General features: G+C 49.3%; 1 protein-coding gene across 2 annotated transcripts in view; it reads right to left on the bottom strand.

The window, feature by feature from the left end:
• The window catches only part of EPRS1 (glutamyl-prolyl-tRNA synthetase 1), a 30731-nt gene that overhangs the window by 1805 nt on the left and 12571 nt on the right, over window positions 1-16355 (bottom strand). The window contains exons 15-33 of one of the 2 annotated variants that reach the window (XM_061559280.1): window positions 16000-16207; window positions 15399-15511; window positions 14314-14431; window positions 13119-13262; window positions 12553-12762; window positions 12128-12254; window positions 11943-12079; window positions 10593-10882; window positions 9827-9878; window positions 9408-9617; window positions 8765-8837; window positions 7997-8076; window positions 7503-7604; window positions 5938-6093; window positions 5129-5326; window positions 4345-4518; window positions 3619-3779; window positions 2127-2205; window positions 1262-1326 (exon numbers count right to left, since the gene is read on the bottom strand). In XM_061559280.1, the coding sequence (XP_061415264.1) occupies window positions 1262-1326; window positions 2127-2205; window positions 3619-3779; window positions 4345-4518; window positions 5129-5326; window positions 5938-6093; window positions 7503-7604; window positions 7997-8076; window positions 8765-8837; window positions 9408-9617; window positions 9827-9878; window positions 10593-10882; window positions 11943-12079; window positions 12128-12254; window positions 12553-12762; window positions 13119-13262; window positions 14314-14431; window positions 15399-15511; window positions 16000-16207 (2697 nt within the window). Of the gene's footprint in view, window positions 1-1261; window positions 1327-2126; window positions 2206-3618; window positions 3780-4344; window positions 4519-5128; window positions 5327-5937; window positions 6094-7502; window positions 7605-7996; window positions 8077-8764; window positions 8838-9407; window positions 9618-9826; window positions 9879-10592; window positions 10883-11942; window positions 12255-12552; window positions 12763-13118; window positions 13263-14313; window positions 14432-15398; window positions 15512-15999; window positions 16208-16355 lie in introns of both variants that reach the window. The other variant, XM_061559279.1, reaches the window with a different exon arrangement.

Here is a 16355-nt window from a genome sequence, read left to right as displayed (position 1 = left end):
GGGCTTATGCCGATGCTGTATTCACGACAATTTACCAATTCCTCCTCTTGAGCATTTGCGTGTAGGAAGAAACTGCAATGCGTGGAGAAACCCCATGCGTTGACAGCCTGTCCATTACAGAACGAGCAGGCGTGGATCTTAAGCCACACAACGGCACTCTGCTTCTCCAAAGCTGTAAACCGAGCAGCACTCGGTGTCCAATTTAGTCGAAAGTCATTTGAGATTGGCAATATTGGATCCAGAGATTAATCTGTTGTAAATAGTCAACACTAAAAACTACTTGGACTGATAAAAAATATATACAAAATACATTTGTATTCCTTTTATGACAGTAGTGGAATGTGGACGTAAGTTGTTGGGGTGCCACGGTGGCAAGATGTTAACTCCCTCGCAGGGTACGCAGGAGGTCGTGAGTTCAATCCCGACTCTGACGCCTGTATATTTGGAGTTTGTATATTCTCTCCCCGTGGTCGTGTGGATTTTTTGTCCGGGGCCTCCAGTTTTTCCCGCCATATTTAGAAACATGCGTTTGGAGCATTTGGCTTCCATTAACATCCACATGATAAGCCACTTCTTAGAGCTATCATTTGTGGCCAGGTTGCTTCTGAAAAAGAGCTATATAGCTTAGTCGGCCTTACCTAGTAAAATAGTTTTAGTTTTGTAGATTAGTTTGTTTAAGTTTATAGATGTTTTTGAACGGACAACAGTTTAGTGTCCAGTCCCTGCTGGCTAAGACTTCAAGGCAAATGGAACCATTCTGAAAGAGCTTAAAGAATCACAAATGCCACCACGTGCCCGGGCTGCCGCCCACCATGCTCGCGCGTACGCAGACACGCACCTTTCATTGTAACAAGTGGCCGTGAAAAGACTCCATTTCTTGGCCACATGCAAAATAGCTAAACCTAACCATCGCACGTGTTATTTGCAACTGAATATATTCCAGGGTCCACTAAAAGATAAAAACCTACAGCCACTTTGTAGAGCGTGTATGTTGTATTTAGAATGCAACATGTCGGGGCTTTAATGGATGCTGTATATTTACGAATATTTAACTTGCTGGGTGTGTGTTAAGCCGGCATAAACGGCACGTTATCTAAACGCGCTTGACCATATGCGGGTAGAGGCTCGGCAGGGTCCGGACAACATGCGCAGCCCACGCCGTGACTATTTAAACAAGGCAATTATCCTGGTACATGCCGACGCAATGCAGATACATTCCTGAGCCTTCGGGACAGGCTGCCGCGTGTGCTACACAACGCACCTGGCGGTGATCTTCTTGATCTCGTCCTCGCAATCCATTTCCAAGCAGAAAGGAACCTGCGCCACCTGCATAGGTACAGAGAGGGATGTGCATGTGCGGGGTCACGGAGGGGTCTCGCACGTATGGCACTGGCAGCTCAACGGTTAGGCTGTGCCAAGAAAATTCGGTGACCCGATACCCGGCCCAAGCAATGGGTGGTCCCATCTCCGTTAGTGAGCAGCTTCTCGGTCTCTTTCTCTATGTTCACATTTGGTCGGTCACTTCGCAATTCACAAGTGTGCTGTTGTAGGCGTGAGTAAATGTCAAATGCATTAGCCAGTTGTTTTACAGCACACATTCGGCATGCTGCATGAGACAACGGTTTACTATAAACATGCCTGCCATTATAAAAGTCAATCTGAGCTCATTTTCTCAAACAAATTTGAAGCATAATTTCGCAATACTATTAAAACGAATTCATTTTCTTAATTATATGCTTGCCAGTTTAAGCAACACGTAACAATGTTCATGTATTTTAGTGTAAGCTGCACAACGATTTCTCACTAGACATAGCAATAATTGTAATATTTCTGTTAATTATTTAGCCAGGAGAGCCTTACCGAGTCCCAACTCTTTTCACATTTCGATCGGGATGTTTGGGAAATCCCATTCGTGACCATTTGGCTTCACTCGAGAATCCGGAGAATAGCCCACCGCACGTACGACGGGGTGACAATCAACACTTCGTGGCCACCACGCAGCAGCGCATACAACGCCTAGCGCTGCTGCTGTGCCACTGCCGTCGAGACCATTTGTGATGCGAGCGAGAACACAAGGTGCGCAAAACGGGTGGAGGGGACGATGACCAAACCCCAGACGACCTCACCTTGCCCTGGTCGATGGCCTTTTGCAGCTCCGCCATGCTGTCGGCCACCACCATGTGAGTGTGCAGGTCCGTGCTCGCCCTGCGCGCCGAGCACAGCACACGACCGTCATCCATCGTAAACGAGTCCAACTAAACGCCAGCGACCCCACGAGAGGGCGGCGGCAGTTCTCACACTCCGGTCCCCACGTTCCGAGCTTCCAGGTGATAATAATTGACAGCGTCTCATCGATCCACTTCTGGATGAAGGTCTTCCCACACCGTGGCAGTTATGGTATTCATTAACCATACTTCACCATGCTGGTTAGTGTGATTAGTGAAGGGGGATTTAGGACTGGTTCAGACATCACTTAGCGGTGGCTGGGAGTTGAACTTCAGTCGCTGGGTCCGGAGCACAGTGAGCTAGTCAATGCGCCACCACTTCACCTCCTCGTTCAAGTATCTAACGTTGACTTCTTTAAATGTCTACTGCGAGCATTAGTTTATTTGTGATGCCGTAACGCGAGAAGGAGCTTGGCAGGTATGTATGGAAGCACGTCACGTATTGTCTCATATCATAGATGCAATTCAGTCGGTGGAGGTTATGCATGCCTTGCACAAATATCCCTCTTGTGGCCTTTGTGGACTGATGGGGCAAGAGCTAATCACGAGTACCTCAGCAGGCGAGAATGGTGCGCGAGGGGGTGGTGCGTCTAGCACCACTCGAGACCGCCTTTGTCTGCTCAGTGCTGATGTTTTACACACCACACCAGGTACTCATTTTCGGCCAAACGGACTGGGGGAGACCCACAACAAGTTTCTGATATCACTCACCAATGGACAGGAGTTGAACTCAAGTCGCTGGGTTAATTAAAATAGTGAGTGATTCAGTGCTAACACCGAAAACAGTTGAAGGACGTTTTAGGTATAATGACCAGCAGCAACGGGGGAAGTACCGTCTGGTGAAGAGTAAACAAGCAACCAGAGTCACGGCAGTGGAGAAAACTGTACCCTTATCACTCAGATAAACACTGATGACTTCGCTTCTCAGCTACAATCCTACAAGTACTGGGTCAAGGAGAGAGCAGAGGAAGGAGCACGCCAAATGACTTTGCATAATGACAGTCAGTGTACAGCAATCAGTCAATTTAAAGCTAATTGTCAATGTGACGTTAATATTATTAAGCTGACAGTATAAAGCTACAAGTGTAAAGCTAACAGTCAGTATAAAGCTAATAGTATAAAGCTGACAGTATAAAGCTAATAGTATAAAGCTGACAGTATAAAGCTGACAGTCCCGAGGTCAGTGTTTCTCAACTCCAGACTTCACAACCCCCACCATACAGCTTTTCATGATTACCAACCATCCGTTGCATGCAGTGTGCAGTGGCTTCGTTAATGTACGCATTTTAAAGGTTGACAATGATGTCAAAGTGGACCCCCGTGGGATGGGTGGCAAGGACTGGGCAGTGGAGAGATGCCGCTTTTGGGTGTCGCTACAGGTGGGCACACGTACTTGGCGTAGAGGCTGCTCTGGATGTTTTCGAGCAGCTCCTTGATGAAGTCCACGGCCTGCTCCTCCTTGCGCACCAGCTTCTCGCCCGAGTCCCTCCGCACCGCCACAAACTCGCAGTTGCGCACGTCACGCGGGCCCAGCTCCACGCGCACCGGCACGCCCTGTGTGCAGCATCGCGGCAACGTCGACATCACCCATCAGCGCCACTGAACGGGGTGGAGCCAAGTGACGTTAAAGAAATGGACAGGAGGTGGCCAGGTGGCTCAGAGGTGAGATAGGCGAGCGGCACTGCTAACATCCTGGCATCGAATCCAAGCAGCTGCCTCCGATTAAACTGGCGTCCTAAGTGTCGTGTATTGATGGACTCAACCACCAATGACTGCACAAATAAAGACTATCATATTAAATCTGGTTCTGCATTCAATTTGGCTAAATTCTGTCTCTGAGGAAAATATTAAGCTGACCGTCATGCGGCAAACAGCAGGGTAGGTGATAAATTGCTACCTCCTCTCCTGTGTGGACCAGATGTATTTCAGTGGTATCCGCTTCCGTGGGGCATTTTCTTAACATGGATGGTTGCCGTGCTTTGTGAAATCTCAAAATTACCTTTTTGTCTCGTGACATGACACCGATATCATGATAGTGGATAACGTTTGGGGAAAAAAAAAACACTTTAAAGAGTGTATAGAGGTGAAGGGCGTGGGGGCTGGGAGGAAAGCACGGCACCTTCAGCTCCCAGTGGTTGAATTTCCAGCCCGGCGAGTAGTTGTCGCGCGTGTCAGCACGGGCGCGCACGCCAGCGTCCCGCAGCCTGCGCAGGTACTCCTCGCACTTCTCGTACAAAGTCTTCCGCTCCCCCTCGGCCAGGTTTACCGTGACGCCGCACGAGATGATCACCACCTGTATTGCGAGGTCGCAAGGAACCCCGCGGACAAAGTGGCATTCATCCCATCCCATCAATCGCACGAGAGGACTCGTCTTATTATCCCCTGTGTCCACCCCCCCCCCCCGGCTACATCTCTGGCCCAACACTCGGGATTCATAAATTTTAAATGTTTTACTTAGGCTCATACAATATATGCATCAAACCGCACAAGTCAGAAGAATAAATCATTGTGAGTTATGTCAATTCAATGCTTTTACAATTTGAAAAATAGTACAAACGAGGCAAATATGTATAAGTAAAAACGAGATAATAAAAACTGGACAAAAATAATAATGTTCATACGATCGTAACCTCAAATCGTGACAATACATTGAGTTTTTATCCTATGGAAAACTGGATGGAGCCAGTGTAGAGGATAGAAAGGTAACTGACACTCCATATTCTACCTTTACCCCACACTCCATTTTCTTCCCACCAGACCTGAGGTAAATTACAATTGTACTGTAATTGTGTCACTCATAATGAATGGAAATCACAATGTAATTGTAGCATCAGCCAGCAATGTTGCTGAAAGTTAATTATAATCAACCCCGGGTCACTCGCCGCCACTCCCTATGATGGTACCTGCAAGCAGGCCACGCGAGGGGGCACCACCAGGCCCTTGTCGTCCCCGTGAACCATCGTCATCACGCCAATGGTTCTCGTCGTGAGGCCCCACGAGTTCTGGAACGCAAAGGCCTTCTCCCCGGGACGCTCGGGGTCTTCAAACTCGACCTCGAACATCCGTGAGAAGTTGGTGCCCAGGTGGTGCGACGTGGCGCCCTGGATGACACAGACGCAATGAGCCAGACGCCCGTCTTGGGGGATGGCCGCTAGGCGGCAGCTCCAGGAGCCGGTGTGAGACGGTGTTTTGACTCCCACAGAATTCTCACCCCGGGATCAACGTAAAATACATTATGTGAACCACGACCGCCCCAAGCCAGTTTAGACCATTCTTATTTACTCACAGCTGTAATTATGTTATAGTCAATTTGCCTTGTACCTTAAGACAAACCAAAGCAAATTTGCACGTGGTTATATGAAACATTGGGCAAAAACCATAACCCTAACCACCGAACTCTAATCCTAACCGTATAAAGTATGCTCAACCTGCGGGGGAGCAGGGAGTCATTTTGATATTCTTGCAATTTGTATTTGTACCCAGGGGTTCAAACAATATAATATTCCGAATGTGGGAGCGGTCATTTTTGCACAGGGGAAGTCAAATCACAATAACAAAATTTGTACTACGATGTTGGGGTGGGGGCGGGTGTTCACACACACTCTACAGGAGTCAAGATACAATCTGATGCTGGCACGTGGATGGCACCAGGCCCGTTTGCGCGGGTGTCACGCGGCGCGTTAAACGGCCGCTCATCACGCTGCCCGCTTGCCTGGATGGCACGGCCGCTGGCAGAGATGAAGGCTTCCACGGTGGTCGTGTAATCGGCTCCAGCAAACTTCTCCTTCTCGGTTTTCTGTCCCCGCACGACCGGAATGGCCAGCAGCTTCTCATAGACGTCTGCATACAAGTCGAGGATCTGACGCACCTGCCGGGGAGATGCAAATGCCGCATCGTGAGGGGGGCGTGTGGCGCGCTCGTACAGAAAACACGCTCAACCGTGCTCCCATGCTGTGAGCACTGTATTGCACGTGCGTGCTAGGAAAATACACAATTTCATTAGTTAAACGTTACGTTAATCGTACACGTACTGAATTGAGTGCATAAGAATACATGCAGCTCATTTTCAATTTCTGAAAATAACATGCAATGGTTACATTTTTTTTAATGAGGTGAACGACGTTGTGCAAATGAGACAATGAAAATCAATATGAAGGATATAAAAAATAACACAAATATAATTATACATTTCTAAATCGGATCAACACCCCACATCCATATATCTAATTCAGCTGAAATCTCCTGTGAATCACGTGACCTCTTTGTGACCACCCCCACTCTGGGCCCTTCCTGCTGAATTAAGTCAAATCTAATAAAAGTCTAAAATCTGAAACCCCCCCCCCACTCTCCCCGACCCCTGTGAAAACAGAACCTGCTTCTCCATGCAGCTCACTTCTGCTTGTTCCTTTCTATTCGCTTCCTCTGCTCCCTTCCCTCTCATCATCATCACCGTCTAATCCCCGACATCTTTGCCCGGTCATTCCTTCTCCCCCTCCTCCCCTTCCTACCCGGCGATCCTCCCCCTCCACCCTTCCTGCTGCTCACCTTGAGCCGTGCCCTCTACGTCCGTCTTGGGACTTCCAACCGGGCAGCCCTTCCCTTTCCCGATCCTTTCTTTTTCCATGCATTAGATCCTTGAATCGACTTCCCTTCACATGGTGTGTGCCACGGTTGGACGTTTCCAGCAAGTTCCCGGAGTATCTCGGCTAACCCCACGCTGTTACCTTTGCCCCAGATTGGTTGTTACTTAACCGCGCCCGTACCCGAGATTCCCTTTCCAGGCCAGCAGGTGTCACCCCGTCATTACACTTGTATCAAAAGCTGCTCTTTGCCTTCCCCCCCCACCAGTGTGATGTAAGAACGTGTCGCTTATAACTGGTGGACTTATATCCAGCTACCACTTCACTACTCCTACCCCCCTCTGTGCGGAAGAGGTTGGGATTTGTTTGGATGCCATGGTGGCAAGATGTTATCTGCCTTGCCTGGTATGGAGGAGGTGGTGGGTTTGATTCCGACCCTGACACCTGTATATTTGGAGTTTGCATGTTCTCCCCGTGGTGGCGTGCATGTTTCTCCGGGTCCTCCAGTTTTTCCCTCCACATTTGGAAACAAGTTTAAAATTAAATTGCTATTATACGTTTGCACGTGATAAGCCACTTCGTTGAGCTATCATTTGTGGCCAGGTCGCTTCTGAAAAAGACCTTTCAAGCTTAGTGGGGGCCTAACCTGATCATAAAAAAGAAAGTAGTTTGTTGGTGGTGGAAGCGTAGGAGAAACCTCAATTTTGGCGTCCTTTGCATTGGCGTATGCCGTGTGGCCCTCCTGCCACAGGAACTCGCGCGTGCGCAGGAAAGGCTGTGGGTGCTTGAACTCCCAACGCTAACGATGCACACACACACGCACAGAAACAACAAAAAACATCAGCCGCCATCCGCCACTAATTGGTGGTGGCATCACTATTGTGCCTCTGCCAGGTTGGGTGCATTTCAAGGCCCTTTGGTGAAGGCTTACTGGCAGTAAGTCATGGGAGATACCCAAGTGTTTTGAGTTAAAAAGACCACATTTTAAACACAATAAGAATTAGAATCAAATATTCAATAATTTCAGGGCAAACCGAAACAATGGAGCCTTTTAACCTTAATCCTCAGGATAATTTTTTAATGACGCAACAGTGATTTCACAATGTTGTTTGTCGAGAACCAAGCTTTGAGATGGGTAGAGGTTTCGAGAGTTTGAGCAAGTTAACTGCTCGGTAGAGAGGGCAGACTCACCACCACACTGCACCACTGGTTCAGCTTGATGGGCAGATCCCGGTGCGACTGCACCCACTTCGCAAACGCGGGGTACATCACTGCCAAAAGAAGGAACGCGCGCTGGCATTACCGACCAACACGATTACATCAGGATTGACGCACGCAGCTCACACGCACAGCTGACAAGCAGCGGTGCACTAACGACGGCGTCTGTGCTGAACACCAAGTGATCCCATTACCTTTAGTGCTTTTTAACTACTGCTGCTCAATCAGTGTGCAAAGATTTGCCATCCACTTGCAATATGATGAATTGTCACGAGACATGGTGTCAAGATTCAAGATTTTTTTTTATTGCCATTAATCTAGTACCTCGAGTGCCTACAGAGATAACGGGAACCAATTCCATGCAACATGAATAATAATGTAAAGTTCTTGTCAATTAACTGCCGAACGATAGCTTCCCCTTGCTGTGTTTGGCCATATTTGATGAAGCTGATCAGTGCGGGTCAGTGAATGGGGGCCCAGATATCGCTCGCCACAAAAACGTTAGCCACGGTCAGGAATAAAAATTCAGATTGTCGTGTTCATAGTACAGTGTGCTAACCACGTGCTGGAATCATCGAAAGTATCCTGACCGCAATAATCTATTTTAATTAATGAATTGATGCAAAGTTAGAAGTCTATTGCTCAGCCAAAACGTTTTCAAGACGAATGGTCATGTGTCCAGTGGATGCATTTTATTTGATATGCAGTAAGGTTGGAGAGATTGATGACAAAAAAACAGACCTGTCTCGCTGGTTGGACGGATTGCTACAGGTTCTGCCAGGTCCGTTTTGCCTGATCTGGTAACCCATGCAACCTGAAGTAACAAATAAATTAAACAGTTATAAAACAGGGGAAGACATTTTAAGGTATTCTTATTCATTCCTGTAATTTTCTAATAATCACCGAGAGAAGACTTAAGCCTGTACCAGGGGACAAGCTACGTGCTGCACATCCCACAGTGAATCACTCTTTATTTATCCTAGAGAAATTCAAGGAGCTATGCAGCTCTATTCCACAGAGGCATGTCAGAAAGTTACAACAATACAAAACAATGAAAGGAGTGCAAAATATAGGAAGTATAATCAAATCAATAAAATAAAGAAACTACAACTAAACTCTGTTTTATTTCACTAGGTCAAGCCCACTGAGCTGTTAGTTTTTTTTTCAGAAGCGACCTGGTCAGATATGATAGCTCAACAAAATTGCTGATCATGTGGAAATTTACAGCAGCAAAATAATCTAAATGGTCCCCCTCCAGAGCACGACCCCGGAAGAACAACACATTGCTGAACCAAACGTATCAAAAATGAACCCCAAATGAAACCGCATCATCGTACATCGCAGCGCAGTCACTAGAAACGAGCTTACATTTTAGATGACTCACCTCGGGAGCGAAGTCTGCAATGTGGGATTTCTCTCTCTCCAGCGCCGCTTGGGACACCAGCATGGGGAAGTAGCAGTTCTCTACACCCAGCTTCATGATCTCAGCGTTGAAAAACTGCTGGATGGCCTCCCAGATGGAGTAGGCCCAGGGCCGCAGGATGTAGCAGCCGCTCACATCGTAGTACTCGACCAGCTCAGACTTGGTGATCACCTTCAAACGTGACGTGTCAATAACGACATTAATAATTATGAGTCGCCAGAGAAATTGAATGTAAATGGTGATTGAGGCACGCCATGGTGTTGCTCACTGGCTGAAATCACGTGACATACGTCACCGAGTTTGCAGAACGGCGAGCAAAACACTCCATAGCTGAGCGGTGTATTGCACACACAGGACAGCGATGAGTCCGAGATTCTTACCTGGGAGTACCATTCTGAGAAGTTTTCCAACTTTTTCACTTCCATGCCCAGTCTAACGTACACACACACACACACAAATGCACAGATGTGTCCAAAAATTTACCAATGTCAAAACAAAATGAACATTTGAGGGATGCCTTTGAAAAACGTTATAAGACACCAAATGTAATGGTCCATAAAGCAGGGTTTTTGTTGCAAGACTGCAGATTAAGTGGTGGATAAACTGTTAACTCAATTGAGCAGTCACCTGTCGGGAGATGATTCAATAACAAGAGGATTGGAAAGCGTTCCAATGGAGCTGGCACGGGTTATTATAAAACATATCTGTGGGTTATCACGTTTCCCCACCACATCCCTCATATAATGCCCATTACCATCCCAAAAACTGTATGGAATTGGTGATCAAATACAATTCCTAAAAAATAATAATCTATGATCAAACAAAACAAAGATCACCCAGTATAGCTTTAACAGACTGTTGGGGTAAGTGCTGTTAGCAAGCACCTATGAAGGCTGGCACGGCACACACGAGGGTGGGTGGCCAGCACCACGTCCAGCCGTCATTGTCTCTCTAGTGGCAATGTTTACACACCGCACCAGGTACTCATTTGAGGCCGAGTCGACCTAGGGAAAGCCCAGGACCATTTCAAATAATCCTCACCGGTGTTGGTGGCTGTGAGCGGGGAAATCGAATCCGGGTCGCCAGGTTCGTAGCGCAGTGCACTCACCGCTACACCACCGCTCAGACAAACAAACACTCACTCACCTGGTTTGTTTCTTGGGGCCATCGCTGCTGCTCGAGCCTTTGTCTTGTTCCTTTGGCTTGCTGTCCTTGCTAGCGCCCGCACCTTTGGGTAACACCTCCTTCTTCGCCTCCTGCTTCTTGGACTCCTGCTTCTTGGCCTCCTGTTTCTTGGGCTCCTGCTTCTTGGGCTCCTGCTTCCTGGCGCCGTTCTTGGCATCCCCGGTGCCGGCGGGTTTGTAATCGTGCCCCGTGGCCGCCTTGTACTGTTCCTTCAGCGCCAACAGCTGCTTCACAGCTGCCTCCACTTGCGCCTGAAGTTGATGGAAGTGACGTCAAGTGCATTCAACAATAAGTCATACTAATTAAAACCATCTGTCAAGCCTTTTGTAGATGAAGGCCACCACACTACACAAAATGTAATAATTGCAGACTTATCACAATGGTAAGCAGTAGATTGTCAGGCATACTATACATTTGTTATTCACTGAAATACTAAATTTAGAGTGAACTGAATTTATAGTGCAAATAAACATTTTGAAGAATTAAAATAATACAACTTCATTATTTTTCTCCATAATGCCTCCAACGAACACGCAAACACAGGCAGTTGCAACATGCGCTGGTCTGCAATATAATATCTTTGTAAACATGTTCATTTATGCAGCCGCTGGTAATTTCCCAGGTCGGGCTGCGTGTTGAGAACTTCTCCAGCGCTCACTTTGTGCTGCTGCAGAGCATTGACCCGTGAAGATCAGATTCAGAATATTTTCTATATACTGGAGGAATCCGATGAACTATAAAGCACTTTTCACAGATGTCCAGTAGATGCCCACAGCGGTGGTCGCAGCACGTGGAGAAAGCCCGAAAGAAGAAATGCTCAATGCGCAGCCAACCCACAAAACCACATCTGGAAGATAGGAGCTCTTAGCCGCAACTGCAGCTCTCTTTAATAAATGCGACTAGGTGAGGTGCCACAAAATATGGTGAACTAAATATTATGAGTCAGTCCGTTCACTTATATTTAATCAGGTAGGAGTATATTGCAGCAATACATTTAACCAATAAATATGTCATATCTAGAGGAGACACAAAACACATCCCCCATATAGCCTTAAATACAGCCGAGGCAAGTGCTTTAGCGAGCACCTATGAAGGCCAATACGGCACATGAGGGGTATGTGGGTGGCCCCAACCATGCATGGCTACCTTTGTTTCCCCAGTGCTGAGGTTATAACACTGCACCAGGTACACACTTAATGTCAAGTCAATCTAGGGGAGGAGGCCCAGGACCAGTTAAGATATTCGTCGCCGATGTTGGCCGTAAGCAGGAATCACACTCGGCTCACCGGCTTCGACACAAAAGACACACACCTTTTCAGCCTTGCTGGTTTTGAGCAACCTCACGGCCTCCCCCTGCTCGGCCACCTTGTCAAACAGCTCCTTGGCAAGGGCTCCTCCGTCCGAGGGACCTGCTGCTCCCTTCTCTCCGCCCGCCACCGCAGCCACCGAAGCCACCGCAGCCACCGTAGCCACCGGAGAAGCCACCGCAGCTACCGCAGCCACCGGAGAAGCCACCGCAGCCACCGCGGCAGGGGGAGCATCTGCTTTGTAGTCTTGTCCTGTCGCGGACTTGTACGCAGTCTTGGCAGCGAGCAGCTGTTTCACCGCGGCGTCGATCTCATCCTGATGAGCAGCAGGTGGAAAACGAAGGAGAAAGTGAGAGGCACAAGATCTAGAGGGCGACACCATGAAACAAGGTGCCACGGTGGTGAGATGTTAACTACCTCGCCTTATATACAGGAGGTTGTGGGTTCGATCCCGACCCCGATGCCTATATATTTGGAGTTTGCATGTTCTCCCCGTGGTGACGTGGATTTTTCTCCGGGTCCTCCATTGTACAACATGATGCCAATAGGACATTTTAATAGAGCATGGGGAATAATCAAGGATTTTTGAAAGCACATAATAAGTTCCAGCTCACCTTGGGAGCCTTTTTCCCCTTCAGCTCCCTCACTTTGTCCCCCTGCGCCGTCACGCTGTTGAAGAGCGCCACAGGGTCCGACGAGCCACACTGCTGCTCGGACGTGCAGTTCTGCGCTGGCGCTTTTCCCGGTTTGTACTCCTCCCCGGTCTTCGTCTTAAACTCCAACTTCAGCGCCAGCAAGGCCTTCACGGCCGCATCAACTTCCTCCTGTGGAAGCAGTGACGCAGTACAACACACCGGTGAGCTCACTCTGACAGAGCTCAAGCAATAAACTTTATACCTCACTGTGCAGACACTATGTTCATGGCGGAGCGTGGTTGGCATGGGCCTTGGCATAAGGAATGGATTTGGGGACCAACTCCCGCCCAATTTCCCCCACTACTTTGTAGCTGGGAGAGTGCAGGCCCATTCCACCCATGGAACCAGGTGCAGTTGCGACTTCCTGCACGCTCGAGAGCTACGGCACTGCACAGCGCATTTTGTGTGCACGTGTGCGTACGTCCGTTCATTGCGGTGCAGCAGAGGCCATCTGTGCCGCGTGCCGTGCCGGGCTCGTGCCGTACCTTGGCCGCCTTTTTTCCCTTGAGCGTCCTCACCAACTCCCCCTGCTCCGACACCAGCTGGTAGAGCCGTGCCGCGTCGCACGCCGGCGCTGCGTTGGGGGGGCACGATGCCACGGCCGTGCCACTCGGGAAACCGGCCGCCTTCTGCAGCGACAACAGGAGGACAGAAAGGGGCGCAGCACTGGCCCTTCAGTGGTTGAGCGAGCACTTGCTATTGGTAACTGAAGCACTTCTGGTTGTAAACTTTTATTAACCCGGTGGCGTAGTGTGATTGGCATTGGCCCGGATTAAAGGAAAGTAATGGGACTACTTCTCTCCACCTTCCTCCCTCTTCGTAACCCGGCGACTTGGGCCCTCTGGCCCGTGGGTCCAGGTGCAGTCGCACTGCCTGCACACTCGATACTGAAGCAACTTTTTCAACTGTTGCTCTACCCATGGTTATACCAATCGATCTTCAGTTAACTGCCTCTAGTCGTTTCCACAGATGAGCTCCGAGGTTTAGTCGAATTATTATGTTGAGTTATATATTGCTATATGGTTTTTCATTGAACTGGGACCCCATAGCGTAAGGGGGGGGGGGGGTCCTTGCCTTTAAGAATGGCAGTTCACCAGCATTGATTTAAGCAAGCCTGATGCGACACTGTAAGTCGAAACCAGTCCAAAGTTTGCTTGTCATAAAACAATGCTGCTGAAATTATAGACTCCCAGAAGGCCATGCGGTTGATTATTTGTGTAAGAAACACTTTAGTTTTTTTATGTGGAGACACCGATACGTGAAGGAGGTCTGCTTAAATATTTTGTACTGGTAGGAACCCACTGGTTCCACCAGCCCACAGGGAATTATTGTGTCCGTCCGTCGTGCAGGGAGGGGCTGGGTAGGGAGGGTGGGGCTGGGTGAGGATGGGAGGGTGGGGCTGGGTGGGGAAGGTGGGGCTGGGTGGGGGGTGGGAGGGGTGGGGCTGGGTGGGGAGGGGAGGGGCTGGTCACCCCGTGGTGCCCTTATAAAACTCAACGTTTAACCTACTCACGCCGGCTTGTGCCCGCCCTCACAGTCGGGCATATTTGCGGAATACACCACGCCGCCGTTGACGCTGGCCATTGACCGAGCAACCCAACGTTCCTACCAGCTCCCTCCGCAGGAGGAATGTGTAAAGGGCTGTCAGGTCGCTGCGGTGTCTCTCTGAAGCGTCCCCACCTCTTTCTTGCCAGCATCAGCCTTGCTCTTCTCCCTGGAGCCCGACGTTGGCATATCCTTGGTGTGTCCGTCAGGGATGTAGATGAGCACACAGGGAGCCTCCCTGCAGCTGTGTGGGCTGAAACACAAACATCTTCCGCATTGAGCCACATGTAATTTTGAAGAAAACATTTGTATAAGCATGCGTGATACGAAGAGTGATGTGGCCAGCACCACGCCCAGCCTCGATCACAGCTGCTTCTTCTCAATAGTACTCGCATCAATACACCACTGCACTCAGTACTCATTTTGGGCTGAAGAGACCAAAAGAACCCCCTGGGTAGATTTATAAACTGATTACCAAGTGTGCATTACCTGCAATTGGACCCTCGTCAGGCACACACATTGCAATATACACAAGAAAACACACATTCACACGTATAAGAGATGTTAATAAGAGTTTTTAACCATCCATCTCTCCCAAGTTTCAAAGACGTGTCGGATTCAGGGTGACAATTTAATACAGGAATCATTATCTGCCACTGTGGCGCACGGTGTAGAAGCTGTAGTGTGCAAGGACACCGATGTCCCTGAATCGGTCATAATTCTCATGCGCCCGACTTGATACCATGCATTGCGAGCCTAATATATGCAAAAAAAATCCATCAACTAATGCTTCGGCTCATGCTCATACATTAGCACACACTTACAAGTACAGCCCCCTTGTCAATCCACTGCTGGATGAGGGGCCTCCCCACACCGTATAGGTCTTTGGGGTTATTTGACCATCCGTCACAACATTGGTCAGAGCAGGTTAGTGGGGAGCATACATTAGTGCACAGTACAGTGACCCAACTACCCCCTGCTGACAATATAGACCCACAGCAGTCTGCAGAATCCATTCCACTGATGTCGGTTGCCCATCCAAGCATTATCCAGGTTAAATCCAGCTTAGCTTCTCAGATCTCACAAAATTGTGCACATTCTGGGTGGCTTCGTCATAGCCATAAAACAAGAACACATGCGTGCATAAAACCGTTTAAAAGTGCTGTCCTGAAGGCGGTGGTGGTGCGGTGTCTCTGCAAGGCTCGGCGAGCTGCACCTACCTGATGGTCTCATAGGGCTGGTCGCAGATGTAGAAGCCGCGTCGCTGCACCTGGATGATGTCGCCTTTCTTGAGCTCCGCCAGGCACGGGTCCCCAATCATGGCCGTCTCTTTCTGCACGCGCCCGCACACGGTGTGTCATGGCACGGACGTGGCCGCGGGGATGGAGAGGCACGAGCGGTTGGAGCGCGAAGCACAGGGTGTGGGCGGTGCGCAGCTTTGGGTGTGGAGCACTGACCACGAGGGTGTGAGACACAAGACAATGGGGGGTTCGTTTACAAAGTGTTTGAGGAATAGGGTCTTGGGTATAGAAGATGAATAGTGGGGCACAGCACATGGAGTGTGGAAAATAGGTCATGGTGTGTGGAGCATGGGGCATTAAGTGTGGATCACAGGGTATCGAGGAGGAGGGGTCTTGGATATACAACATGGAGTAATGGGACACGTGGCACAGTGTGTGCAACACAGAGCAATGTGCCATCGGTACAGGGCATGGGTAGCAGTACACGCGCACGCACATGGTGGGTAGCACGCGGGAAGAAGACGATGACGCACTTCGCAGGGCAGGGGGCGGGGGCCAGGGGGGTGCGGGTGCAACCAACCTTGCTGTTGCGGTTGATGAAGTCCTTGAAGTCGTCGTCCTTGCCCAGCACGGCCTTGGAGATAATGTGGTCGTAGTGGACACACACGGCGGGCGTGGCGGGGCCGCGCGCCGTCTCCGCCAGCCACGTGAGCTTCGTCGTGTTCTTGAAGTCTTTGTTGTCCAGGTTCAGCGCCGCCTCCACCGACGACACCGCGCCCGCCGCCGTCCTAAGCAAAGCCGCGGCAACAAAGCGTCTCTTGCAAATCGAGGTATTGAATTAACAGTATGGAAAGGGTAAAACGTGGTAGATTTTTGCAAATAGAACCTCTTTGCACCAATTTTGCCTCTGTTTTGGGAAACCTTTTGGATCAATGT

Source organism: Lethenteron reissneri, chromosome 25 (assembly GCF_015708825.2).
Source record: "Lethenteron reissneri isolate LAM-NWPU_2019-01 chromosome 25, ASM1570882v1, whole genome shotgun sequence".
NCBI lineage: Eukaryota > Metazoa > Chordata > Hyperoartia > Petromyzontiformes > Petromyzontidae > Lethenteron > Lethenteron reissneri.
This window is presented reverse-complemented; position numbering and strand designations above follow the sequence as displayed.